This window comes from Lontra canadensis, unplaced genomic scaffold (genome assembly GCF_010015895.1).
Source record: "Lontra canadensis isolate GAN:19392208 unplaced genomic scaffold, GSC_riverotter_1.0 scaffold5, whole genome shotgun sequence".
NCBI classification, from domain to species: Eukaryota; Metazoa; Chordata; class Mammalia; order Carnivora; family Mustelidae; genus Lontra; species Lontra canadensis.
Window position 1 is genome coordinate 37,973,359 of NW_022630999.1, and position 25,952 is coordinate 37,999,310.

A 25,952-nucleotide genomic window follows, 5' to 3' on the forward strand; every position below is an offset into this window, starting at 1 on the left:
GAAAGGTCTAGGGGAAAGTGGGGGAGCGCGGGGGAGAAGAACTGTGGGGAGGGAGCAGAGCGAAGGAAGAGAGAGTGTGCTGTGCACGGAGGCGGGAGGAGAGAGGGAGAGAAAGAGAGGGGAGCAGGAGAGCCCGGGAGAGGGAAGGGAGGGAGGGCGGGAGGGGCGGAGAGCGAGGAGGAGCGAGTTGGGGGCGGGGACGAGGAAGTGGGCGCGAGGCTCGGGGCGCGGGGCGCGGGCGGGGCACCCGCTCCATCCCTGCCCGGAGCCGAGCGGGCGCCAGTGCAGGACGCCTGCGAGCCCAGAGCCGAAGCCGGAGCCCCACCCCGCAGCAGCTCAAGGTAACGCGGCCGCCGCCTCCCCACGGGGCCTCGGCTCGGGTGGGGTCGCCGCCGCCGTCGCGACCCTGACCCCGAGTGCGAGCTCCGGCCCCCCCGCGGCTTGCAGACTACGCCTGACCTTGAACGATTCTCTCCGCCTGCGAGCCTCAGTTTCCTTCTCTGTGACCTGCGGGGGTCGTGCGCGCGCCAAGGGGGAGTTGCAAGGACGGGATGCAGCCCCGGTTCCGAAGCTGTGCTCCGGGCGTGGGGTCCGGCGTGTTGTTCCCTCTGCCCGCGTGGGGGTGGATTTGGAAAGTCCACTTGCACAGAAACAGTCGCTGTTTTGACCCCGGCTCTGAGCGGTGGCATTTCTAGAGGCGTTGTGTCTGCGGGAGCATGGAGCGACATTCTGCTTTAGGAAAGCCAGTTGAAGGTTGGGGGTGGGCGGGAAGGGGACGCAGAGTTCCTCGGGGAGCCCAGGTATCTGGCCTTCGCCCTCCTGGGCTGCCGCTCTATGTCCTCGTACCAAGGACAGGCAGGATTTGCCTCTGGGATGAGCTGGGCAAGTGGCCTACCCTGGGAATCCCAGCTCGCTCACTTAAGTAATTGCAGTTGACCTTGACCATATGAACCTCAGTTTCCCATCCCGTGAATTGGGGTGGGGACGCTAATGGCCCTTTGAGAAAGCTCTAAGGATTGGAAGGTGGGTCAGTAAAGTACAGATTGTGGTGTCCCCCAATGGCAGCTGTCATACCCTAACTTCAATGGCCAGAGTCCTGGTTCTTGTTGCCTCCTGGGAACTCATTTGTGGGGGGCAGGTCCTCTCTGGTCTCCTTTGCCAGAGGTAGCCAGTGGCCCAGCTGGGCATAAAACAGGGCCCAGGGAATTGGGGTGGGGGGCACCCCGCTTCCCCTCCAGACACCATCCTGATGGTTCTCTGAGACATGAAATCTGTGAGATAACAGTTTCTGCCCGGAAAACCGCCTGGTGAAATCTCTCTGAGCCTCAGTATCTTATTGGTAATGGGAAGTTACAAATTAATACTAATGAGTGCCCCGTCGCTGGTGGTTATAAAAGGCAATGAGACAGATAACATTTATTGACATCTTTGACCGAGAGATATGATGAGAGTTGAATGGAATGAGAAAATAACATTTCTCCTGCTCTTGCTCTGTGCAGGCCCGGTACTTGGGGTGCTGTGCGTACAGTATGGGATCTAGTCTCCACAAGGATCCTGGGAAGGTGGTGCCGTTAGACCCCAAAATTACAGACAAGGAAACCGAGTCTCACAGGGGCAAATTGCTTCCACACAGTCCCACTGGTAGGACATGCCTATGCTGGGATTGGTTCCAGATCTGTCTGCTTCCAAGCACCTCGGATGGTACCACACCAGCTCCAAAGTAGGAGTCTGGAAGGTGTCTAGCATGCGACCTGGCACCTGGCTGGGGCCCAGGCAGCACTGGTTTCTTGTTCTACGTGTACTAGGAAGAGCTGCTGTTTATGTACACAGGAGAAAGAGGGTCTGAGTCTGGCAACGGGGTTGGGGTACCTTTGCCTGTTGATTTCTTTAGGGATCTGGAAGGAAGGAAGGTCACTAGTCAACAGCATATAGGAAGCTGATATGAGGCTGGCTAACCCCAGCTAGCCAACTTCTCTTCTTCTACCACCTTGTCCCAGTTAACCTCGTCCCCATTAACCTTGGCCTAGGCTGCTTCTCCTTTTCATTCTCCATCCACTGTTGACTAAATAAACTGACCCTCCCAGCTGATGCATCCAAGGAGAAGACAAGGCCAGCTGTGGTCCATCTCCACCAATGTCCACAGAAGGGGAAACAGGATTAAGGCACAATCCCAAGGATTTAGCTCAGCCTGGGGGAGGAAATCCCTGATGATGAGAAAATGGATGCCTAGCTATGGGAAAATGGGTGTCCCAGCAGGCTAGAGAGGTCTCTTTGCCAAAAATGTTTTAAAAGCAAGGAGGACATCCAAATGAAATGATGGGAGTATGAACAAAGTTCTTCCAAATGCAAGGTATTCATCAACAATCAGAGAGTGCCTAAATGTCCAGTAGGGAATCAATTAAGTAAATTATGGGACAGCCATGTGACTACAGAAAATGGAGAGTTTTTAATGAATAAGGATATGTGTATGTATATGCATATATAGGGTATGGTAACAGATTCGTGGCAAGCACTTAGAAAAAAGACTACAAGGAAACAGACCAAAGAGTGTTGATTGTATATGCCTGAGGGTGGCAAGATTATGGGAAATTTGTTCCCTGACTCTTTATAATTTCTGAACTTTCCATTTTTTTGCGTAATATTCTCCTAATGGACCCACCCCTACCTCCTCTTGGCCAGCATCCAGGACAGGGCTCACAAAACAACACCTACCAGTGACAAGGCCACCTCTGTGTTGAATTTGGAAGGCCCCTCAGAAAAAAGAAAGAATAGTAAATTATTATCACCAAGAGTATATGACATTTGTTGTGTTCTTGCTATGTGTTTATGACAACCCTACAGGGTGGGCATTATCAGTACCCCCATTTTACAGAGAAGAAACCAAAAGTCAGAAAACTCAATCACTTTCCCAGCGTCCCACAGCAAACCCAGGCCACCCAGGCCATCTGGATCTGTAACCTACCCTCCTACCCAGAGTCAGGAGGGGTGGACAGATCAGTTAACCCACATTTGAGCACTAATCATGGAAACCCTGGGGGAGGCAGGCAGTGCACCTCTGCACTTGGCAGGTGAGGCAATGGGTCCATAGCTACCTCCAAAGGGCCAGGTTTTGTACTTGATGCTGGGGACCCAAAGTGCGTAAGGTGCCATGTCTACGCAGCTGTGGGGAGAGTGGAGCGTGCACGGTGCGATCAGGGCTGTGATGGGGCTTTGTTTAAGAAACTGGGTGACTTTTAGGGGCGCCTGGGTGGCTCAGTGGGTTAAAGCCTCTACCTTTGGCTCAGGTCATGATCCCAGGGTCCTGGGATCTAGCCCTGCATCGGGCTCTCTGCTCAGCAGGGAGCCTGCTTCCTCCTCTCTCTCTACCTGACTCTCTGCCTACCTGTGATCTCTGTCTGTCAAATAAATAAATAAAATCTTTAAAAGAAGAAAGAAAGAAAGAAAGAAACTGGGCGACTTTGGAGAATGAAGGATGAAGGCTCCCCAGAAGAGAGGATAAGGGAAATGATCCTGGAAGGGTACTCAAGAATTCAGCAGCTAAGCAAAAGAGGTTAGAGCAGCAGTTCTCCGTTGGGGTCAGTTAGTCCTCTAGGAGGTACTTTTGACTGTTGCAGCTGTGTGGGGGGATGTGCTGACTGCTGGCGAGTGGTGCAGGGGTGCGGCTGTTCATCCCGTGATTCCCATCCCACAGTACCTCCATACAGAAGAAAGATCCTGCGCAAAATGTCAACAGTGCAGGGTTTTAAAAGCCTGGATAAGAAGAGAAGGACATTCCTGAACAGGGATCAGCCTGTGCGAGCCATGCACACAGTCATTGTGTCCCTCCTCTGCACTGGACACTCTAAGCCTATGATCGCATTGTTGGTGCCTGACCTCCTTACTGTTACTCTGCCCCCAACAGCAACCAGAGTGGCCTTTCAAAACAGAATTAAGGCTTCATAGAGTCATAATTCATATGACCTAAAACTTGCCTGTTTAAAGTCTATGGGTCACTTTTTTCAGTATGCTCTGCAACCATCACCACGATCTAAGTCCAGATCTCGTTTTCATCACCCCCCAAAGAAACTTTGTACCCATTAACTGTCATTCCCCAATCCATCCCCACTCCTACCCAAGGTTGGGAGCCGCTAATCTATTTTCTGTGTCTAGAGATGTACCTCTTCTGGACATTTCCTATCAATGGAATCATGTAATGTATGATTATATGGAATAATAGATGGCCTTTTGTGTCTGGCTTATTTCACTGAGCATGTTTTCAAATTTCATCCATGTTGCATGTAACATGTATTAATACGTCATTCCTTGATGTGGCCAAAATAATATTCCATTTATGGATACACCACATTCTGTTGATGGGCATTTGGCTTGTTTCCACTTTTTTGGCTATTATAAATAATTCTGCTATGAACATTTATGTACTGATTTTGAGGACATTTTATCTTTTCATTTCTCCTGGGGATGAACCTAGGAGTAGAATTACTAAACCATGTAAGAATACAATGTTTAACCTTTTGAGGAACTACTAGAGTGTTTTCCAAAGCAGCTGACACTTTTTTTTTAAAGATTTTATTTATTTATTTATTTATTTATTTATTTATTTGACACACACACACACACACACACAGAGAGCACAACAGGGAAAGCAGCAGGCAGAGGGAGAGGGAGAAGCAGGCTCACCTGAAGCAGGGAGCCCAATGTGGGGCTCGATCCCAAGACCCTGGGATCATGACTGAGCTGAAGGCAGACGCTTAATGACCAAGCCACCCAGGCAGTCCGAAAGCAGCTGAAACTTTAAAAAAAGAAAAAAAAGACTTATCTATTTATTTGAGAGAGAGAGAGAGAGAGAGAGAAAGAGCACACGCATGAGTGGGTAGAGGGGTAGAGGGGCAGAGGGAGAAGGAGAGTCTTACCCAGACTGTGTGCTGAGCTTGGAGCCCCGTGTAGGGCTCGATCTCATGACCCTGAGATCACAATCTGAGCCGATCAAGAGTGGGACACTTAACCGAGGGCACCTCCCAGGTGCCCCAGCAGCTGAACCTTTGACATCCCCACTGGCAGTGTATGAGGATTCAAGTTTTTTCTCATCCTCACCAACCCTAAGTACCCAACTTTTGGATTCTGTGAGTACGACATGATATCGCTATGATTTTGATTTGCACTTCCCCGATGGCTGATGAATTTGAACATCTTTTCAGGTGTGTGTTGGCCATCTGTATATGTTTGCAGAACTGTCTACTCAGATCAGAGCCAAAACTCCATTGTGTTGTTCCTTTACATGGACTAAAATGCAAACCCTCCCGGGGTCTATGCGGCCCCACATGACCAGGAGCAGGCTCTGCCTTTGACTGCATCTCTGCTCACTCACATTGCTCAGACCAAAACGGCAAGCTGGTCCCCACTAAAGTCCTCGCCAGGGATTGTTTTCCTCTGCCTTGCCCCCTGGGGTCAGCCTCAGGGAGGCCTGCCCTGTCTGGTCAATTTTAAGGCACTCCTCCCCAGGCCCTTGCTAGCACATCTCAAGGTTTCCTTCGATTTTTTTTTTTTTTTAAACTATCTGATACGATCTGGAAGAACTGGGCTCCAGGCATGACTACACCTTTCATCACTGTGTGACCCTGGGCAAGCCACTGTCACTCTCTGGGCCCCAGCTTCTCCAACTGCAATCCAGGCAGGGGCACACTGGCTGATCTTGTAGAGCCTTTCTGACTCTGTCCGTCTTTGATGCCAGCTTCCGTGTGGCAGCGCTGCCAGGAGGGCGCGGTCCTGGCGCCGGGGCAGTGAGGGAAAGGTGGCTGGAGCCAAGTTGGTCACAGATTGGAGCAGGCGGCATGGCTGATTATCGCCAGCCCTGTGGGGACAGTCTCCAGGAACATGTGGCGGCCTTGACCTGGCGCCCAACCTACAGGAGCAGCAGGTAGCATTGTCAACAGCTCCAGCTGGGACTGGATACCCCAGCCACTTTCAGCTTGGGAATCACCCACCTTTGCTGCGAGAATAATCTAACTTCCAAACCCGCTGCCCTGGGGGAATCAGGACAGGATTCACAGAGCTGGAGGCAGAGGTGAATGGGGAGGGTTGCAGGTAGACAAAGAGAGGAGAAAGAGGTGTACAAAGATGTGTACAAAGACACAGAGCTGCAAAATCTCCAGATGTGCTCAGAGCACACAGGACCGCTAGGTTTTGCCAGAGGTGCAAGGGGCATCTGAAGGAGGTAACAGAGGAGTCGACAGGGCTGGACCCCGCAATGCCAAACTGAGGAGTCTGAACTCTGTCCTGTAGGCTGGGGAGCGACACAAGGATTTCAAGCAGAGGGTAGAGGTGACCAGGTCGTGTTTTCTAAAATGTCCTTTCCCCAGATAATGTGAAGGCAGGTGGGGCTGACAGGAGAGCCGAGATCTGGAAGAGTCAGGACAGCCCGGCTGGGACAAAAGCTGGAACACTGCAGTGGGAGAGAAGGGGACAGATTTAAAAGCTGTTTGGAAGGTGAAAGCATGCGAGAAGGGCGTGGGTCACAGAAAAAATGGGAGACTAAATAATGACCAACGCAGGAACAGTGGATGCCAGCCTTCTGGGGTGCTGGCTACAACAGAGAGGGCACAAGGAGCTGCCATTTGGGTATGTCACTGTCCAGCTGCCTGAGGGTTAGATGGTAGAAGCAGCAGCAGGAGAGGGTGATCCCAACCCAGGGATCGGGATGTGCAAAGGCACTGAGGTGCGAGAATATGGAGAGTTGAAGGATGAGACTTTCTGGCAGGCTGGTGCACAGAGGGCGTGGTGGCAGGAGAGGAAGGGAAACTAAGGCTGAAGAGGGCAGGAGGGATGGAGACATCAGAGGGCTGTTAGAGCCCAGAGCAGGAGTCCAGCAACAATGCCAAAGACTGTCACTGCCTGATGAAGAGCATTCACTCCCCCTGAGAAAGCTGGTTGCTAGGGTTAGTCACCCTCTCCCAGGCTCCTTCCCACACTCCCGGGGCAGAGACAGATGGATGTCAGCCCAGTTTTCAAGCAGGAGGAAAGCAAACTCCCCTGAGCAATGGGCCAATGAGTTTGATGCTGATCTGGGGCAAAATTCTCAAAGCAATCATGAAAGATGGTGGGTGGCTAGAAAAGGAAATAAATCCTCAGGGCAGACCTGGCTTTCTGAGAACATCAACGACACACTGAGCTCCTAGCCCACAGGTGGTGGAGGACTTTTGCAGGGAACCGTAAGATATTAGAAAAAGAGAGAGAGAGAGAGATTGCATTGAAAAGCTTGGATATTTTATTTTATAGCCAGAAGATTTCATTTAAAATCCAGATTTCCAGGTTCTCTTGAAGAATGTGGCCAACTGGTGGTGCTAGGCCCAGAGTGACCACAGTGACCACCCCTCTGGCCAGTGCAGGTGTCCTCTTTCTGGGTCACCATGCCCATACCCCACAGTCCCACAGTGGGTATAGACTGTTCACACACACCTGCCTGGCTTAGGGAGACACGACCATCCTCCTAGCTTTCCCTTTCCCTGCGCTCCCTAAACTGGTCCTGGGAGCATCACTCTTTGGGTAGGCTCCGTGGGAAAAAGAGGGCAGCGTGGGAGTGGCCTCTGGGACTTTATGTGGCTTGTTGAGAGCCCTCCAATCCCCAGTCTCTCTCAGTCCCAGTGCTTGCTGACAGGCTCCGTTAAGTGCACCATTAAGATCTTGTACTTCAGGCACAAATTTTTGTTTTTTGTTTTAAGTAGGAACTTCAACAAATGTCCGCAGAGCCCATTTGGAAAAATACTGCTTTTGCTAAATGTTTATTAGGTAGTTATGTTTTCTTTTTCTTTTCACTTTCTGGTTAGAAAAAACATCCATGCAGTCAGAAGTACAATATACAAAGGTCTTCAGGGAGATCCTCACTCCACCCCGGTCCGCATCTGCCCAGTCCCCTCTCAAAAGAAGAGGTCGGTCACTTTTGTTTGTTATGATGTATCCTTCCAAATTTTCTTTGTGCAAAAATATACGCACTATAATATATGTGTGTGTGTGTGTATATATATATATCTGAGTGTTTTTGACTTAAGTGAAGTACAGCATACACAATTCTGCATCTTTGTGTTCTTTTTAGTCACCGTAGAATTAATTCTCAATGTAGAAAAGTTGGAATAAGGAAATTTGAAGGAAGACGTAATAAGTCATACCACCATCCAAAGAAAACCACTATTCCCAGCCAGTCTGCCCTTCTAGACATAAATGTTGGCTGTTTTTCTCCCCTGTAGGTTGACAGGGTAGGAGTTCTTAGTTATAATTGTGTCTTAGATACAATTTCAATCTTGCTTTTTATTACTTAAAGATAAACATGTTTTTTTTACTATTTCATAGTTTCCAAAGTGTTACAGTAATAGCTATCAGGATTCCATTATGACAAAATTTCTCCACCAGTCTTCTAGTTGCAAACACATCAAGGTCATTTCCAGTATTCAGCTGTCATAAAGAACACAGTGAAACCTGCAGTTTGTTCTGTAACTGGACTGGGCGTCTCCGGGATGCCTGGGACTTAGGTCAGATATTGAAGAGTCATGGCTTGGCCCCCCAGGGCAGAGGCTAGGAGCTCGGGGTACTACCAGGGGACGTAGCTAAGAAAGGAGACATGCTGAGGTCATGGAAGGAGAAGGGACAGGGCAGGCCAGAGCCCAGTGGGGAGCTAGAGGGAGACGGGCTCTGGGTCAAGCACTGTGCTGTGTGTAAGCATGTAGAGGGCTCACACCCACTGAACCCCAACTACCAGGACTTTGCCCACTTTTGCCCGTTTCTTCCTGACAACAGTCAGACAACGTAGAAACTCTTGTCATTTCCATTCTGCCCCTTGAGGCATCTGAGGCAGGGAGACGACACCACACCACTGCTTGCCTTGGCCATGGAGAGAAGCAGTGGGGAAAGTTCTAGAAGTGCCTTGCTCTGAAGCCTGCAAGCCTCTTGGCAAGGCTTGTGCGGTTGAGGTTATTGTCCCCATTTCACGGGAAGGGAAATTGGGGCTTTAAGCCAGATCTCCTGGCCAGAATTGCCTCACTGGTAAGTAGCGGAGCTGGAATTAGAACTCACTACACCTGCTGGGAAGGACCCTTTGTTTCACTGGGGCGGGGAGGCCAAGAGGAAGAGAAGTGCTAAGGGCCGGGCCAGGGGGAGAAGCAAACAGCAAACTGACACAGCATCCCCCCTGGCCTGGCAGGTTGTCCTGGGCTCACCGGGAGCTGCCCGGCACCCAGACTGTCCCCGCGGAGACCCACAGTGCTCATTCCTTCTCCCCATCTGGCCAGCTGGGGTGCCTTCTCTCCCAGAAAAGGCAGGACTCCAAGACCAGGGTTTCTGAGAGAAGAGCAGAGAACGGCCGTGGGGAAGGGAGGGACGCTTGCTAAGGCCGCCACCTCACTTCCAGGCTTGTCTTTATGTCACAGCTTCTCTTCCCAGCACTGCATGCTGCAGTACCATGCCCATGCCCAGATGGAAAACCGAGCCTCGCAGAGGTCCCTGGCTCCTTTCCATGGCACAATGGGGGCTTCCTGCATGAGCCAGATGTTTCCTCGATGGGTGGGGCAGGCAGCCCTGGGGTCCGGGCATGGACAGGAGTGGTCAGCCACACGGATGTCAACATGCTGCCCAACCAGCGGAGAGAGGGTTCCCTTTTCAGTCCTCCAAGCCTTCCTGTCTGCATCCAAGGGAAAGTATCAGTTTGGTGGTAGTCCCACTTAAACACGTCTCCAACCAGGCCAGTCTGCTTAGAGGCTGGCTCTTGGCACAGCAGTGGCCACGTGGAGTGTAACGTTTGTTAATTGCCACGTTAAGTTTCAGGGTGACCTATTTGAAGGAAGGTGATCCTGTTGGTGATTGCAGTGATGAAACAATCCCGTTTGCAATCAATTCAATCACTTCTGAGAAAAATATTGCATAAAAAAACAGGACTGGTATTTTGTGGGTTTGGAAAGGATCCTGGAGGTGGTGCGTGAGCGAATGAGGTTTGAGAAACAGGAGGTAGGGTGCCTGGGTAGGTCAGTCAGTTAAGCATCTGCCTTTGACTCAGGTCCTGATGCCAGGGTCCTGGGATCAAGCCCCACATCAGGCTCTCTGCTTAGTGGGGAACCTGCTTCTCTCTCTCCTTCCTTCTTGTGTGTTCTCTCACTCACTCTCTCTCTCTCTGTCAAATAAATATGTTAGAAAGAAAGAAAGAAAGAAAGAAAGAAAGAAAGAAAGAAAGACAAACACAGGAGGTGTGGGACAGGGTAAGCTGTGGGGAATGAGCAACAGACAGCTCTACCAGCCTCTGACCAGCTGTGTGACCTCGCTTAGGCAGCTGGCCTCTCTGTGCCACATTTGCAAAATGGGGTAATAGCGACTGCCCCACCTGCTCCACAGTGTAATCCTACAGGACCAAAAGGAGGCCATGGGCACATGGAGGGGCCGTGAAAAGTGGGAGAGGACAGAGAGCATTATGTAAGACAGCCCATGTATGTGAACATTCGTGGTCAATGCTGGCTGTTTGCTGCCGCCATCGTTAAGGTGACCCTGCCAGCTGCAGGACTGTCGCCTGTAGGAGCAAGTTGTACCTTGTCAGAAGGGCAAAACCTGGAGTGAGGCTGGGGGAGAGAAGAACAGAGAGGGATGGAGATCCCATGTTGGTGTGGGCAGCTTCTGCGGCCCAGCTCCTGTGACGGTGGGGGCTGAAGGTAGAGGGAAGGCGATTTGTCGATGGAGATGAGGATGCAAGGACACTGACGACAGCAGTGATGGGCAGGGCAGTGGTGGCAGCGATGGCAGTGATGATGGTGAGGAGTCCAGTTGGAGGGCCTGAGGGCTGTTTGATCATAAAGAAGCAAAAACTCAGGAGAACAAGGAGCTCTGTCGAGCTGCCTGGAAGTGGGGACTTTGTTCTATAGGGCTTCAGAGCTTTAAGCAACCTACAAAAATGTCTGCAAACTCATACAGGCACATGCGCGCACGCACGCGTGTACACACACACACACACACACACACACACCCCAGATCTAAAATACAAAAAGAAAACCACAAAATTGCAAGTAATAAATGTTTAATTGGCTATCTACAATTGTGCCACTATGACAGCTGGTCAGTGGCAGCTCATTATACTAAATAGCTAAGTACACATTCTCTTTCCTTTGGAATACGCATTTATTACAATGTGTTTATTATGCAGTGGGCTATGCCTCCAAAACAAAGAGTGTGTAGGGCTCTATAATATCTTTAAATGGCTGTAAGTCGCTGGCAAATAATTTCTGAGATAGTGAGTCCCCCGTCATTGGAGGTATGCAAGGCAATTGGGGATGACTACCTTTCAGGGATGCCATAGAAAGGTTCTTGACCCCAGGGTGACTGCTGAATGTGTTTCTACCCAGAACACTCCTATGTTGTTCTTTAAGGAGCTCATGATTCCATCTTTTCCACCCCCTCTACACATAACACACATACATAATGTCATTGGAAGAAATCTTTGAGATAATCTAAGCCCATCTCCACACTTGTCTGCTGAGGAATCTGAAGATATGGAACTTGTTTGAGGTGACACAGACAGTCAGAGTCATACCAGGGACTCAAACTCAAGGTCCAAATTCCCAACCCAGTGCCCTCTCTGCCTTACCCCTGCCCCCTGGATGGCAGAGATTTGGGACCCCCTGCAAACACTGGCAATCTCGGTCTCACCTCCCTCAGAAGAAGCAAGGAAGAATTTTCATTTGACCAAGTCCAACGCCTGCCCTGAAAAGCCCTTCCCCAGGCCTTTCCCACACTTGTCAAGCCTCTGCTGGCCGTGGACTTTGGCCAAGTCACAAAAACACCATAAACCTCAATTGTCTTATCTAGAAGATGGAAGTGAATAATGGAATCCACATAACAGAGTTATTGCCGAGATTAAATGGGATAAAGTGTATGAGGTGCTCGGAACACCGCTTGACACCTTCAAGTGCCCAGTAAATGGGATGTTATATTGTTAGGATGCTCGTTTTCAACATGCATTTAGTCAGTCCAGCCAGTATTAATGGAGCCCTCATTAGCTGCCTGTCAGGGAGCAAGACAGAGAGGATACTGGCCCTCACGGCACCCACGTTCCAGTGGGGAGAGAGACGTGGTGAGCAAGTAGAGGAGGCAAGAAATATGCCAGGGGTGATGCCCAAGGATTTAGCTGAGCATCTCCGTGGAAGAAAGGGAGGCAGGGGAAGGAAAAGAGAATCAGAGGTCTCTCCCAGCCCTGCACTTCCTAATTTTACACATACTCTGAGGCCACGACATCCAGAATAGGCAAATCCAAAGAGCCGGAAAACAGGTGGGTAGTTGGAAGGGACCAGGACAAGAGGGGAAGGTGAGTGACTGCTTAATGAGCGTGGAGTTTCTTTTTGGAGCGATGAACAACTTTAGGAACACAACACTGTGAATGTACTGAACGCTGCTGAATTATACACTTGGAAACGGTCAATTCTCTGTTATGTGAACTTCACCTTGATTGAAGCAAAAAATGAAGGCGAAATAAAGACTTTCCCAGACACGGGGTTATGGACATTGGGGAGGGTATGTGCTATGGTGAGTTCTGTGAAGTGTGTAAACCTGGCGATTCACAGACCTGTACCCCTGGGGCTAATAATACATTACATGTTTATAAAAAGAAAAATTAAAAAAAAAGACTTTCCCAGACAAACCATAACTAAGGGACTTTGTTGTCACCAGGTGTGGCTTCGGGTTCTAACATCAACCATTAGCAGAGGCCAGGCAAACAGCGTGGGCTCTCTCACCGATCAGAAAACACCTCAACAGGAACTGTTCGCACAAATAGTCAGAGAATGAGCTGGACCAAGTGCATGTCTTGGACGCTCGGAGACTATGGGACCAGGCCTGCTTCCAAGCCCTGCCTGCCTCTTTACTAGCTGTGTGAACTTGACAAGTGACCTTAGCCTCCTGCACTTGAGTTTCACCGTCTGTCAAACATGAATAATAATCATATTGGCCTCACAGAGAGAGTAAACTGTCTGTAGGTGCTCAGAAAATGGAAGTGATCAGTGTCCCAGCTTGTGGTCCCATGTGTGGACCTCGTGTCCCCCTCAGTGCCATGCCAGGGTGATAGCAATCTTCCTAATAGAATGTCCACTTTGATCCCACCGCCTTACCCTCCGGCTGGGAGCGGGTGGGGCTCTCCCCAACCTGAGCAGCCCCAGATTCCAGACAACCTTCAGATCTGTTCATCTCTCAGCCTGTACAGAGGGGGTGCCAAGGGGGTACAAGGGGGGTGCGAAGCTTGAAGTAAGACACACCTGAGGAAGAAGGAACACACTCCCTGGCTTTGGGCCCCTGGAGGAATGGGAGGTGGAACCAAAGTCCAGATGACTGGTATCCAGGACTTTTCTCTCCAAAGAACAGTCTCAACCAGAAGCCCAGAAGCCTTTTCCTGCCTACAGGGCTTTGACTGCACGTCCTGCCCACTGCCGGGAAGGGGCTAGAAGTCTGCAACCACAAAGACGAAAGACTAACATTAATGTTATTGCGAAGAAGGAAGTGAGCGTCTCATGTTGTAGATGCCCAGGCTATCACACCATCTCTTTGAAAAGCCCAAATGGTCATTTCTTTCTCCACTGGGGAAGATAAACAGGCAGTGGCCCAGTACAGGGACCCCGGAGTCCCACAGACCCGGATTCAAATCCTGACTTTTCCACTGAACGGTGTTGAGACTTTGGGCAGTTCCTGAACTTGTCTGAGCCTTGGTTCCTGCATTTGTAAAATGCAGAAGAGATTTTTTGCCTCAAGATGTTGTGGTGAAGTGTGTAAAGGACCTGATGCTTATAGAGAGAGAGCCCCAGGCCTGTTGCGAAGTAGGAGATGTGTCCATGCTAACAAGGAAGGAGCGTGTCCTCGCTGATGGTTCACTGACTCGGGTCAGGAGAGCCTGTTTCCAGATGGGCTACCAGTTTCCTGGGTAATCTTGGGCCTGATGATTAAAGCTTCAGTGGCTATCCATTGCCTTCAGAACTAAGTCCAAACTTTTTTTTTTCATTTTTTTATGTAAATTCAATTTAACTAACATATACTGCATTATTGGTTTTGGAGGTGGAACTCAGTGATTTATCTTTTGCGTGAAACACCCAGTGCTCATTACATCACGTGCCCTCCTTAATGCCCATCACCCAGTGACTCTCTCCCCACTCCACCTCCCACGCAGCAGCCCTCACTTTGTTCCCTAGAGTTAAGAGTCTCTTATGGTTTGCCTCCTTCTCTGTTTTCATCTTATTGTATCTTTCCCTCCCTTCCCCTATGTTCCCGTGTTTTGTATCTTAAGTTCCACGCATAACGAAATCATACGGTATTTGTCTTTCTCTGACTGCTACATCCAAACTCTCTAGAGCTCCATCCCTGGCTCCAACTTCCCCTGAAGAATCAGCCAGAAAGGCTGGCGGAGGCCAGATCCTACAGGGTGTGACGGGCATCGTCCTCTTTATGCAAAGAACAGGGAAGCATTGGAGGGGCACGGCATGACCAGTCTGACTCCCAGACCTGGCCATGATTGTGGGGAGACGATGGTCCCTGAACGCAATGAGCTTCACGTGGAGGATTTCTTGCAAGGGGGCTCCTGGACTGAGAGGACCGAGTGCCAGCCCTGGCCTGGAGCCCTTGACCAGCCACACAGCTAATCCTGCTCCTCAGCGTGGTTTGACCACCCAGCTTCTATCCCTCTGTGTGCTGTTCCCTCTGCCGGGCATCCCCTGCCCCTTCCCTTCACTTCTCCACCTGTCAAGCCTCGCAGCTGCTAGGTTTCAAATCGGTCATACATACACGAGGTAAAAAGATTCAAAAGGTCCCAAAGGGCATATAGTGAAAGAAGTTTCATGGGGCACCTGGGTGGCTCCATTGCTTGAGCGTCCCGCTCTTGGTTTCAGCTCAGGTCATGATCTGGGGGTCCCGAGATCAAGCCCCATGTTGGGTTCTGCGCCCAGCGTGGAATCTGCATGAGATTCTTTCTCCTTCTCTCTCTCTCAGTCTCTCCCCCTCGGGCTCGTGCTCACACTCTCTTTTTCTCTCTGAATAAATAAATAAATCTTAAAAAAAAAAAAAACTTTCTCCCACCCATGGCTCAACCCCCAGGTCTCCAGAGGAAACAGCTCCCTTTTGGCAAGTCCCAGTACCCTTCCTGAGCAGTCACGCGGAATGCGTGGGTACACACACACACATTTCCCCTTTCCCATCCTACTCGGCACGTGTTTGGAGACTATCCGATGTGGGCCCAGACAGCCTACTCAGTCTTTTGATGGCTTCACTGCTTTGTGTCCTCTGCACTTTCACGCCATTTCCAGCTTTGGCTAACCCAGTCAGTGCTGTGGGGAGTCACCGGACGAGTTCCTAGAAACACAGTGGCTGGGTCAGGAGTCTGAGTGTTCTTAACATGAACGGGGGTTTCCAGGCTCCATAAAGTGTCATGTGCACACACACAGCTGTCACCTGCCACCAGCCACAGAGTCCAACTTCGTTGCTCCGAGTTTCCACAGTCCTTGTTGTCTCCACCACGGCCCCTGTTAGCCATGCCTGGGCTGTGTCTGAAGTGTGGGCCTGGGACCTGCCATGTCCCCAGGGGGGTGATCTCCTACCCCAGCCTCAGAGCTTGCACCAGGCCCCTGGGGGATGGTAACAAGGAGACCCAGAGCTCCTGGAGTGTAACAGGCGTCAGCCATTCTTAAATGGAGCTGCACCTTGGCCGGCATCTGTAAGTGGGAAGAAAGGATCCCTAGGGAAGACCGAGGTCATTTCAGTGCTGATGGACCAGCTGGGCCTCAGTCCCGTTTGCTCTGCACCCCATGTGGTGTATGTGCGTATGGCCACTCTGGAGATTTAAAGGCTTGTCTTCCCTCCTTAAGGAGTGGAAGTTGCCCCGCTGACAGAAATCTTTAGGACTCCTGACAGGGACAGAGTTCTGGAGGGTCTGCTGCTGGGACTACTTTCTAAAGCCCTCAACACCAGGCTCCTAGGACGTTTGGAATGGCCAATTATAGGGGGGAAGTTTGAAGAAATTAGGGCTCATAAAGTCAAGGAACTGCCTTTCCAGGACCCAGTGACTTTTGTCTCATAACCTGTGGGGATCACAGGGGGTGGACAGCAGGGCCCAGCTCAGACCCACCCCCACTGCCACAGCTCACCTCCTGGTATAGACAGCAGGACAGCAGAGAAGAGCACCCCTTCCTGCCTCCCATCACATTGCCTTTCTCGCACACTCCCCCTCTACCTCTGAGGCTTACCATGGCTCTGGGGATAAAATCCACCATCTCCCTCCTGGAGCTTTTGTGTGAGCTCTTCCCTCTGTCTGTTTGTCCCCCATTTTCTTCGAGTTTCCATCTGTTCTGGTGTCTCAACTCACATATCCTTCCTTGAGAAGCCTTCAGTAACCCCTGGACCAGGCCAGCCCCCACCCCCATTATATAATCTTTTATCTCTCTATACTTCCCATTTATACATAGAACTCTTAATGCAACTGTAATTAAATGAACAGTTCTACAGTGAGTTACTAATGTTCGTCTCCCCCACTGTACTAGAAGCTTCTAGATGTGTCTGTCATGCTCACTGCTGTGTTCCAAGATCCCAGCATATTGTCTGCACCTGGAAGGCACTCAGTAAATATACGGAGTGCTCATGGAATACTTAATTCCTGGCTGTACAGCTTTAGACAATGATACAGATAACATCTGGGGAGAACCTGCCATGTGCCGGGTGATAGGTTCTGCATTTTCCCATCCACCAAGTGAGGGAGGGCGTATTATCTTAGAGATTTTACAAATGAGGACACTGAGGCTCAGGAAAGTGCCCAACTTCAGCTATGAAATGGCAGCACTGGACTTAGAACCCAGATCTGTCCAGAGTCCTTGCTTTCAGCCCCTAGGGCTTTCCTTCGCTTATCATGCCTACATTTGCAGAATAAGGATCCACTCTCCCCCTTCACAGGGTTGCCTGCCTGGATCACCTAGGAGGGATCTGGCAGACAGGAGTTGTCTGATGAATCCTGTTTTCTTTTCCTAGTGTAAATTATTGCTTGTGAGACCAGACTCATCCGTCAGGCCCTGAGAGGAACCCCATCAGATAAGGCTTAACTGATCCCGGCTTGCACAATGCCAGCCCCCTGTGTCTGGAGCTTAGATACTTAAACATGGAAAGGGGAACTTCATTTCACTTCCCAGGGAAAAGGAAAAGAAAGTGCTGGACTCAGTTTGATAAAATTTGAAAGGGAAGGTCCCCAAGCCCCTAGATCAGTGGCTTTTCTAGAAGGCCTCACCCTTCTAGTTAGTAAACAGAATCTACCACCGGTGGCATTTCTTCTGGGATTTTGTCTACGAGGAATAGTGAGAGGGAAGTAGAGGCATGAGGCAGGCCTGGGTTTGCCTCTGGGCTGCACCAGTGCCAGTGGGGCTACGCTCAACCCTCCAAGCCCCCATGTTCTTTGTGCTGCATGGGAGGAGTGAGGAGGTAAATGATATTCTGGACCCCAGCTACTACAACTCAGTTCCTAGGGAGAAATATTCTGATGACGAATCACCAAGGACCCCCCACCCCCTCAGGAGGAGAGTTTTCTTGGGGGCACTAAACACCCAGGGTTCTACCCAGCGCACCCTAGAAAGCCCAAGCCTGGGCTAGAAGTGGGTGCAACTTGGGGGCAGAAGTGAGAGGATGGAGCGAGTACCTCTAGGAGCTTTCCAGGCTGAGATAGCAGAGGAGAAGGGAAGAGAGGCATTCTAGGCAGGTGGAACAGCATAGGCAAAGGCACAGAGTCAGAATGGGCCTGGCACTTTCAAAACCAAAGGAATGAAATGTCCCCAGTGCTGTGTTTCCCAAAATGTTGTCCCAGGACACAGAAGTGCACATGGTAGGCAGGAGCTGAGACGAAAGAGAGGAGACAGAACCGGGTCATGAAGAACCTTGAATGCCACATCAAGGATCTAAACTTAGAGGCCAACCGAAGCTGGTAACAGAAAGCGGATCAGCCCTCCCCCGCACAGAGCCCAGCATGGCGGGTTTCAAGCACATCAGAGAGTGCAGTGAGTGCACTTATCACGCTGGGCTGGGGCTGCTCCTGAGGGCTAATTGGCCAGCACGGCCTCCCCATGAGGCAGACTCTGAACTGGGCCCCACTCTTTGTTCTGGCTGCATCTGCGAGGGGCTGATGGCAGGTAAAGGTCAGAAGCCTCCCCAGGGGGCAGCGGGGAGTACTGCAGCCCTGAGCCAATTCTCCAGAAGGTGCATTTTGAAAGGCTCTTAAGACAGAGATGAGAAGAGGAAGCAGTGGGACACGGGCAGCTGTGAGACACACCATCAGCCTGCGAGATGGGGGAGGAAGGGGCTGAAGACTATCTTAATGAGTTTCATGTGATTTTTCTCACAGAATGAGAGGTGAACAGTCAATTATCTAATCTTCATGGACAGTTGGATGAGATCTATTGTATATTGTGTTGTTTTTTCAACTTTTTGTGTGTGAAAATGTTCACCATAAGATGCTGGGGGAAATAGGCCCATTTTCACGTATCCATTCAGACACTAACCAGACCCTTTGAATCCCAAGGTGAATACCCACATATTTCCAAGGTGGGGAAACCACACATGCACAAACACACACACTACACACACACACAACACACACACACACTCGCACTTCATGTACTCTGTATCTCTCTGTGTTATATAGACAACAGAAGATGGTGGATGGATGGATGGGTGGGTATGGGTGGATGAGTGGGTGGATGGATGGCGGGATGGATGGATGGATGGGTGGGTGGGTGGACAGACAGATGGACAGATGGATGGATGGATGGATGGGTGGGTGGATGGTTGGACAGATGGGTGAGTGGGTAGATGGGTGGATGGACAGATGGATGGGTGGATGGATGGATGGATGGATGGGGAGGTGGATGGATGGATGGGTGGATGGATGGGTGGGTGGACAGACAGATGGATGGATGGATGGATGGATGGATGGATGGATGGGTGGGTGGATGAATGGGTAGATGGACGGATGGATGGTTGGATGGGTGGGTGGATGGATGGATGGATGGACAGACAGATAGATGGGTGGTGGATGTGTAGATGGGTGGATGGGGGGGGGTGGAGAGAGGTGGGCAAGATCCAGGCCTTGCAGGTAGGCAAATTAACCCTGGGAGCCATATTAACACTGCAAGGCAGCAGGTACCAAAGCATAACTAGGTACAAAGCACAGGGGAGAATGCTTCTGCCTCCAGGCATTTGGGAAGGCTCTAGGGAGATCGAGGTGCTTGAGCAGGGCCTTGAAAGGAGAGTAGTTGAAGTGAACACAGGGAAGAGCAGGGCTGCGGGTGAGGGAGACAGCAAAGGCAGGATTAAGAAGGTGTGACAGATTTGGGGAAAGGCTGGGTTAACTGAATGGCGAAGTTAGGGGACAAGTACAGGGATGTTTAATGAGATCCAGCTGGAAGGATGGGGTGACGTCTGATTGAGCACAGGCATTAAGGCAGGCTGACGGGATGTGAGCTGAATTTGAATCCAGGCTTTCTGGCCACTTACTAGTCCTGAGACATCACTTGGGCCCTCTGAGCTTCACTCTTTCAGAATTAAATGGGGCAATGATTTCCCTCACTCATGGGTTATTGTGAGGATAAAATGATATTTATTTTAATGTGTGATCTCACCATGCCCAGGGCGATCTCACAGTAAGGATTCACCATGATCTCTCAAGCCATCCCCTACTGCTGGACACTCTGATGGGTTCTTGCTTTTTGCTGCTTGCACACCTGCTGTCACAGATGTCCTTCATACATTTAGCCCGGTAGAGGCTGTATGGCCACAGCACAGGTTCTCAAAAGAAGGAGTGAGGTCTAAGTGACCTAGAGGGGTGTCTTTATACAATAAAGGAATTAGGGAAACAAAGTTGCTCGGTAATGTGGAGAGCGTGTGTGCCTGTGTACACAGAGAAGCCCAGAGCAAGAAGGGAAGGCCTCCGTCACACAAAACTGTCAGCAACAGTCACCTCCTGGGCGTGTGTGACAGCCCAAACAGTCGTCCTTTCCCGTATCCCTCAGGATACTGAGTTTACCGCAATAAGCATGTCATGGCTCTGGAATTTTGGAAGGGAAGTTCGAGAAAGTGTTTTTGTGTTATCTGTGATGATGAAAACAGTGACCGTGATCTTGTAGGGCTGTGGCCTCTGGGGCAGTCACTCTACCCACAAGGTACAGGGTGGAATGAAGCTCCATTTGAAAATTCCTGCCTTCACGATAGGTCACCGGAAACTCCAGGACCTGGGCTATAAAATAGAAACACGACAGAAGTGATTCTTTGAGATTCCATGATAAAGGGACCGCCACTGCTCTGTTCATCCTTGTGCCCCAGCACCTAGAACAACATTTGTCATGTGTTAAGTTCTGAAAGAAACACTGACCAAAAAGAACAGAGGGAAGGAAGAGAAAGAAAGAAGGCAGGGGAGGATAGATTTTGAATTATGCGAGAGGCTGCTTCCTTCAGATTTGAAAATCCCAAACATTAACTAAAATATTGGTCCAGGGCCAAAATACCTACACCTGGCTGTTAAGAAACTCGGGAAAAAAATTGTTATCAGAAATAGGGATTCTCAAAAAAGATAGCCTCGCTGCTATCTCCTCCACAGTTAATTAAATGTACCAGGGAGAACCATGCTGCTTGCGTTATTTATGTAATGAAAAGATCTTCTAAAAATAATACCCAGAGGCCCGGCTCGCAAAGCCTGGTGGCTGAACCAGCTGGAGCGGCAGAAGGTGACCAGGAGCCGTGATCCTTGTCCCAACACAGTGGTTATGATTAAATGATGTTTCTCGTATTCAGGTTGCAAAACCGCTCCAGTCCAGAGCCTCAGAGAGGTTTAATTCATGTCATTAGCTTGCTTCTGATTAGCTTGCTGCTGAGAGGGATTCCACCGTCATCCTGATTTCTGCAGGCTCCCAGATCCCAGTAGATGGCCTGCGAGCTGCTCTCTGGAAAACCAGGATCAGCTTGCATGAAAGGAAATCAGCAGGGCCTCTGTGTTTCGTCCATTGGAATCATAGAATTTCACCAGGAGAAGGGGATCTTCTGGGACTTGACAAGAAGTATTGTGTGTGCAGCCTTTCTGTTGAAGTGAGGTTTGCACTGGGACAGCTGGAAGGAAAGCAGGGAGGGCTGAGAGGATGGGAAGGAGGGAAGAAGAGAGGAAGGAGCCAGAAAATACCAAAATACTTGTGATAGAGGCAAAATGGGATCAACGGTGGCCAGCCACCCCGTGGGCTGCCAGGCAGCCACTGGAGAGATCAAGTCAGTTCTGCACAGGCTGACCGGCCACACGCGCTGCTAAATAAGAAAAGGAAGATTGAGAGCGATGTTTGGAGCAGGTGTGGGCAGGGGGTGCCGTTGGCAAACTATGATAGCAGACTAAATCTGGCCCTCTGCCTGGTTTTGGGCAGCTCATGAGCTAAGAATGGCTTTTACATTTTTAAAGAGTTTGCAAATGGTTTTAAAGAGTTGGAAAAAATCAAAAGACGAATCCTATTTTGCGACACGTGAAAACTATGTGAAATTCAAATTTCAGGGTCCATAGTAAAGTCTCATGGGAGCACAGACACACTCATTCATTGGCACGTTGTCTCTCCATGGTAGGTGCTTTCAGGCGATGATGACAGAGCTGAGTAATTCCAGCCGAGACCTTGTGGTATGCAAAGCCGAAAACATTTGCTACCTGGCTCTTTCCTGGGAAAGTTGGCCGGCTCCTGCTTTACGGTATGATGACGTTTTTGTGAAAACCAACAGCATCAGACACTGTTCTCAGTGCCTTATCAGAGCAAATTCATTGCATTTGCTTATTTATTCACTCCTTTGATCATTTATCCATCAGATGCTTAATGCCTGCCTGTAGGGTCAGGCACTGGGAACCAGCAGTGAACAAGCAGACGCAGCCCCTATTCCTGTGTTTAGAATCTGTGTCTGGTTCTTTCTTTCTCCTGTATAAATAGTCCCACCCCTCCAACCGTATCTTCTCACAGAGTGACACAGTGGTCCAGCCCCTTGCATCCTGGCTCCCTCTCTCCTCCCTCGTGTATCCTGGTTGCCTCAATCCCTCAGGTATCCAGATTGGCCCTGTGCCTCCTGGTGTTTCATAGTGAGGTCAGGGTCTAGCAGGATTCCTCTCGAACTGGTCATGCTGTTGGTCTGGTTTCAAAGTGTTCAAAGCTTGATGCTTGCATTTTCAGCTCCTGTTCACCAGTGGTCCTAAGAGGCAGATGCGGCTCCCCTTAACCTCCGGCACATGGGTGGGAATGTCCACCAGCTATGGAAAAGGATGCGGCCACACCTCAACCTGATCCCTCCCGCATAAAACCAAAGCCACCTCCAGATACAGACTCCAGTGCCTCCGTCTCTATGCAGAACCTGGAGAGTAGAGACCTACTCCAGTCCCTGGAAGAAGCTGGGTCTGCAGGCAGTGATTTGAGGACTGGAATTTGAACCAGACACTTTCTCCTTTTGCTCTTCTTCATCCATACTCATGCCCAATACCTCCCAGGAGACTGCTTTATTTATTTCTAGAAGAACAGTATTGGGGCAGTCATTGTCACCTCCCCACGTCTGGACATTTTCTTTGGGCTCCATTGGGAGCCTAGAGCCCAGCGGTTGACGTAATTGACGCACTGGGAAGGTGGGTGAGGAGTGTCCAGGGGCCGTGGGCGGAGGACGGAGCCGGAGGGTCCCAGGATGGTACCTAACGGCACAGCCTCCTCCTTTTGTCTGGACTCTCCCCCGTGCAGGATCACTGTCAGCGTGGTCCTCACCATCCTCATCCTCATCACCATTGCCGGCAACGTGGTGGTCTGCCTGGCTGTGGGCCTGACCCGCCGGCTCCGCAGTCTGACCAACTGCTTCATTGTGTCTTTGGCTATCACCGATCTGCTCCTCGGCCTCCTGGTGCTGCCCTTCTCGGCCTTCTACCAGCTCTCCTGCCAGTGGAGCTTCGGCAAGGTCTTCTGCAATATCTACACCAGCTTGGACGTGATGCTCTGCACGGCCTCCATCCTCAACCTCTTCATGATCAGCCTCGACCGGTACTGTGCAGTCACGGACCCCCTGCGCTACCCCGTGCTGGTCACCCCCGTCCGGGTTGCTGTCTCTCTTGTCTTAATTTGGGTCATCTCCATCACCCTGTCCTTCCTGTCCATCCATCTGGGGTGGAACAGCGAAAATAAGAACAGCAGTTTCAATCACACCATCCCCAAGTGCAAAGTGCAGGTCAACTTGGTGTATGGCTTGGTGGATGGGCTGGTCACCTTCTACCTGCCGCTGCTGGTCATGTGCGTCACCTACTACCGCATCTTCAAGATCGCCCGGGATCAGGCCAAGCGGATCCATCATATGGGCTCCTGGAAGGTGGCCACCGTAGGGGAGCACAAAGCCACAGTGACACTGGCTGCCGTGATGGGAGCCTTCATCATCTGCTGGTTTCCCTACTTTACCGTGTTTGTTTACCGGGGGCTCATAGGGGATGATGCCATCAACGAGGCCATTGAAGCTGTTGTTCTGTGGCTGGGCTATGCCAACTCGGCGCTGAACCCTATCCTGTATGCCACGCTGAACAGAGACTTCCGCACGGCATACCAGCAGCTGTTCCGCTGTAGGCCTGCGGGCCACGGGGTCCCGGAGACCAGCCGGAGGTTTGGCAGCTCTCAGCTGGCCAGGAGTCAAAGCCAAGAAGTTGTGCGGCAGGAAGAGAAGCCCCTGAGGCTCCAGGTGTGGAGTGGGACAGAGGTCACAGCCCCACGGGGAGCCACAGACAGGTAACTGCCCTGAGGGTGTGTGGGTGTGGGACAAGTGCCCGGGGCAGGGGTCCCCAGCGATGACGACCGTGAAGGTGGTGGTTGTTCGCAGATGCTGGTTGAACATTCTGTGCTGGGAAGTCTTTGTGAGCACTCTGCAAACCTCATGTTGTTCCATCCTCCCAATGGCCTCCCCATCTCAAGGTAGAAGCTTTGACTTCTGTTTTTTAAGGGACCACATTAAATCTCAGAGCATGTGGCCAGGGCCAAACAGCAGGGACCTGGACAGAGAACCCTGACTCCAGAACTTGTGGGCCCTTTTTTCCTAGTGACGTTGTCTTTACAGTCGGGAGTCCTGAGTTTGAGGCCCAGCTCTGCCATTTGGTTAGTCGGCTGAGGTGTTCACCCAAGCTCTCCGGGACAGCCCCGAAATGGCGAGGCACTAACATCGCCGCCTGGGGAGTGACCACAAACCCAGCCCGGTCCACGTTCGCTGAGCACCTATGAGGTACCCGCCCTTCCACCAGAGCTGCTCGGGTCAGAGGAGAAAGGGGGCTGGCCTGACCGGGAAAGCAGAGCCTTGCAAGTGAGGCTAGGGCCTTGGACCTTGTACCATTGATCTTAGGGGAAGATGGAAGGATTAGAAGCAAGGGTGGGGGGTAAGCCAGGCAGCTCTGTGCTTTGGAAAGAGAGCTCTGGTTCCCCTGTAAAGACGTGGACCAGAAGGAGGAGACGGAGCCATTGGTGAAGGGGAATGTGCCCTGACCCATGAGAGAGAGAAGGGACTAGAGCAAAATCTAGGAGACTGTTAAGAAAAATAGGCTTGGTGATCATTGGATGTTTGCGGTATAGGAGATGCAAGAGAGAGGAAGCCCGAGGATTCTACCCCCAAGAGGTATCCAGGCTGAAAAGAGAAACAGGATGGGAATGAGATGTAGATGCATGCACTGGTGGCAAAGCCAACACCGGGCATTAAGGGAAAGCCCATCAGAGACCTGAGTGGCTCCGAGGAAGGTCGCCCCCAGCCTGGAGAGGACACTGCCCGGTCTGCGGGCACTCTAGCTGCAGAGATGGCTGGGTGTAAGGGTGCTGGTGGAACGCTTGGCATGCATCAGTGCTCAGCAAATGTTGCTTTCCTTACTCTTCCCACAGACCGTGACTTTGCCTCCCCAAATGCAGGTAGTGTGCCCCCATCCACCCACCCACCCATCCATCCATCCATCCGTCTGTCCCGTCCATCCGTCCATCCATTCATTTGCAAACATTTCTCAACTTCCCACCCCGTGCTGGGAACTGTGCTGAGCCCCGGGGATGCAGAAATGACATTTTGGGTGATGCACAGGCGTGGAGAGTCAGCTGCATAACCCCACTCTCAGCTCTCAGTTCTCCCACCCTCCGTGGTGTGAGCCAGTCCCCGCCTGTCCATGGGGCTTCTGTTTCCTCATCTCATAGAGGGTGGGGTCTGTCCTCATCAGCCTGCCCTGCTCGCCTCCCAGGGTTGCCTGTTGCCCAGGCTCTACAGCCCCAGTGGGACACTTGTCTCCTCTCAGTAACTGAGCATCAGCTGTGAGAAAAGCCTGGACGGATGCCACAGCACCACACCCTCTGGGTTCTGGTTCCTGTGGAGCATTGTGGGAGCAAAACTGTCCAGCCAGTCCCCTGGGCCTCATGTCCCCTCTGGTCCTTGCAGCAGCCAGGTGTGGAGTGTCCTGCCATAGACTTGGGTCCCGGGCCCTCCACCCCTCCACTGCCAGCCTTCTGGAACAAGCCTCATTGCTCCTGCCTCCAGCCTCCTAACCTTGAGACTCTCCCTCTCAAATCCATCCTCCAAACCACCCAGCAATGTCTCTCCAAAATGGAGATCTGGAGCCTTCCACATCCGGCCCTGATGGGTAAGGCCCCCTCTGACCATGTCGTTCCCCATTCCCTCCCTCATTCAGGAAGCAGCCTCGAGCACGAAGCTAAGTTAGATCATGAAGCAAACAAAGAACAAAGCACAGGGAGTAGACCCCATTGAAGGCCGTTGACATGATTCAGCCTAGTCATGTGTGGCGCTTCCCCACTGCTCTCACCTGTGCAACCCCCTGGTGGAGAGGCTACCTTCACCCCTAATCCGTAGGGAACTATATTCAATAAGCACTTAGCAATACCAGCCAGCGCTCCTCGGACACCCACTAGGGGCCCACTGTA

At 51.1% G+C, this 25,952-nt stretch overlaps 1 protein-coding gene across 3 annotated transcripts in view; it reads left to right on the top strand.

Moving 5' to 3' along the window:
• The first annotated feature begins 329 nt into the window (after positions 1 to 329).
• HRH2 (histamine receptor H2) overlaps positions 330 to 25,952 on the top strand; it is a 52,871-nt gene continuing 27,248 nt past the window's right edge. For 2 of the 3 annotated variants that reach the window (XM_032851850.1, XM_032851852.1), the window contains exons 1-4: positions 330 to 341; positions 7,821 to 7,922; positions 21,619 to 21,738; positions 22,209 to 23,783. In XM_032851850.1, coding sequence (XP_032707741.1) covers positions 22,708 to 23,783 — 1,076 coding nt within the window. In that variant the 5' untranslated portion in view covers positions 330 to 341; positions 7,821 to 7,922; positions 21,619 to 21,738; positions 22,209 to 22,707. Of the gene's footprint in view, positions 342 to 7,820; positions 7,923 to 21,618; positions 21,739 to 22,208; positions 23,784 to 25,452; positions 25,575 to 25,952 lie in introns of those variants that run through there. The other variant, XM_032851851.1, reaches the window with a different exon arrangement.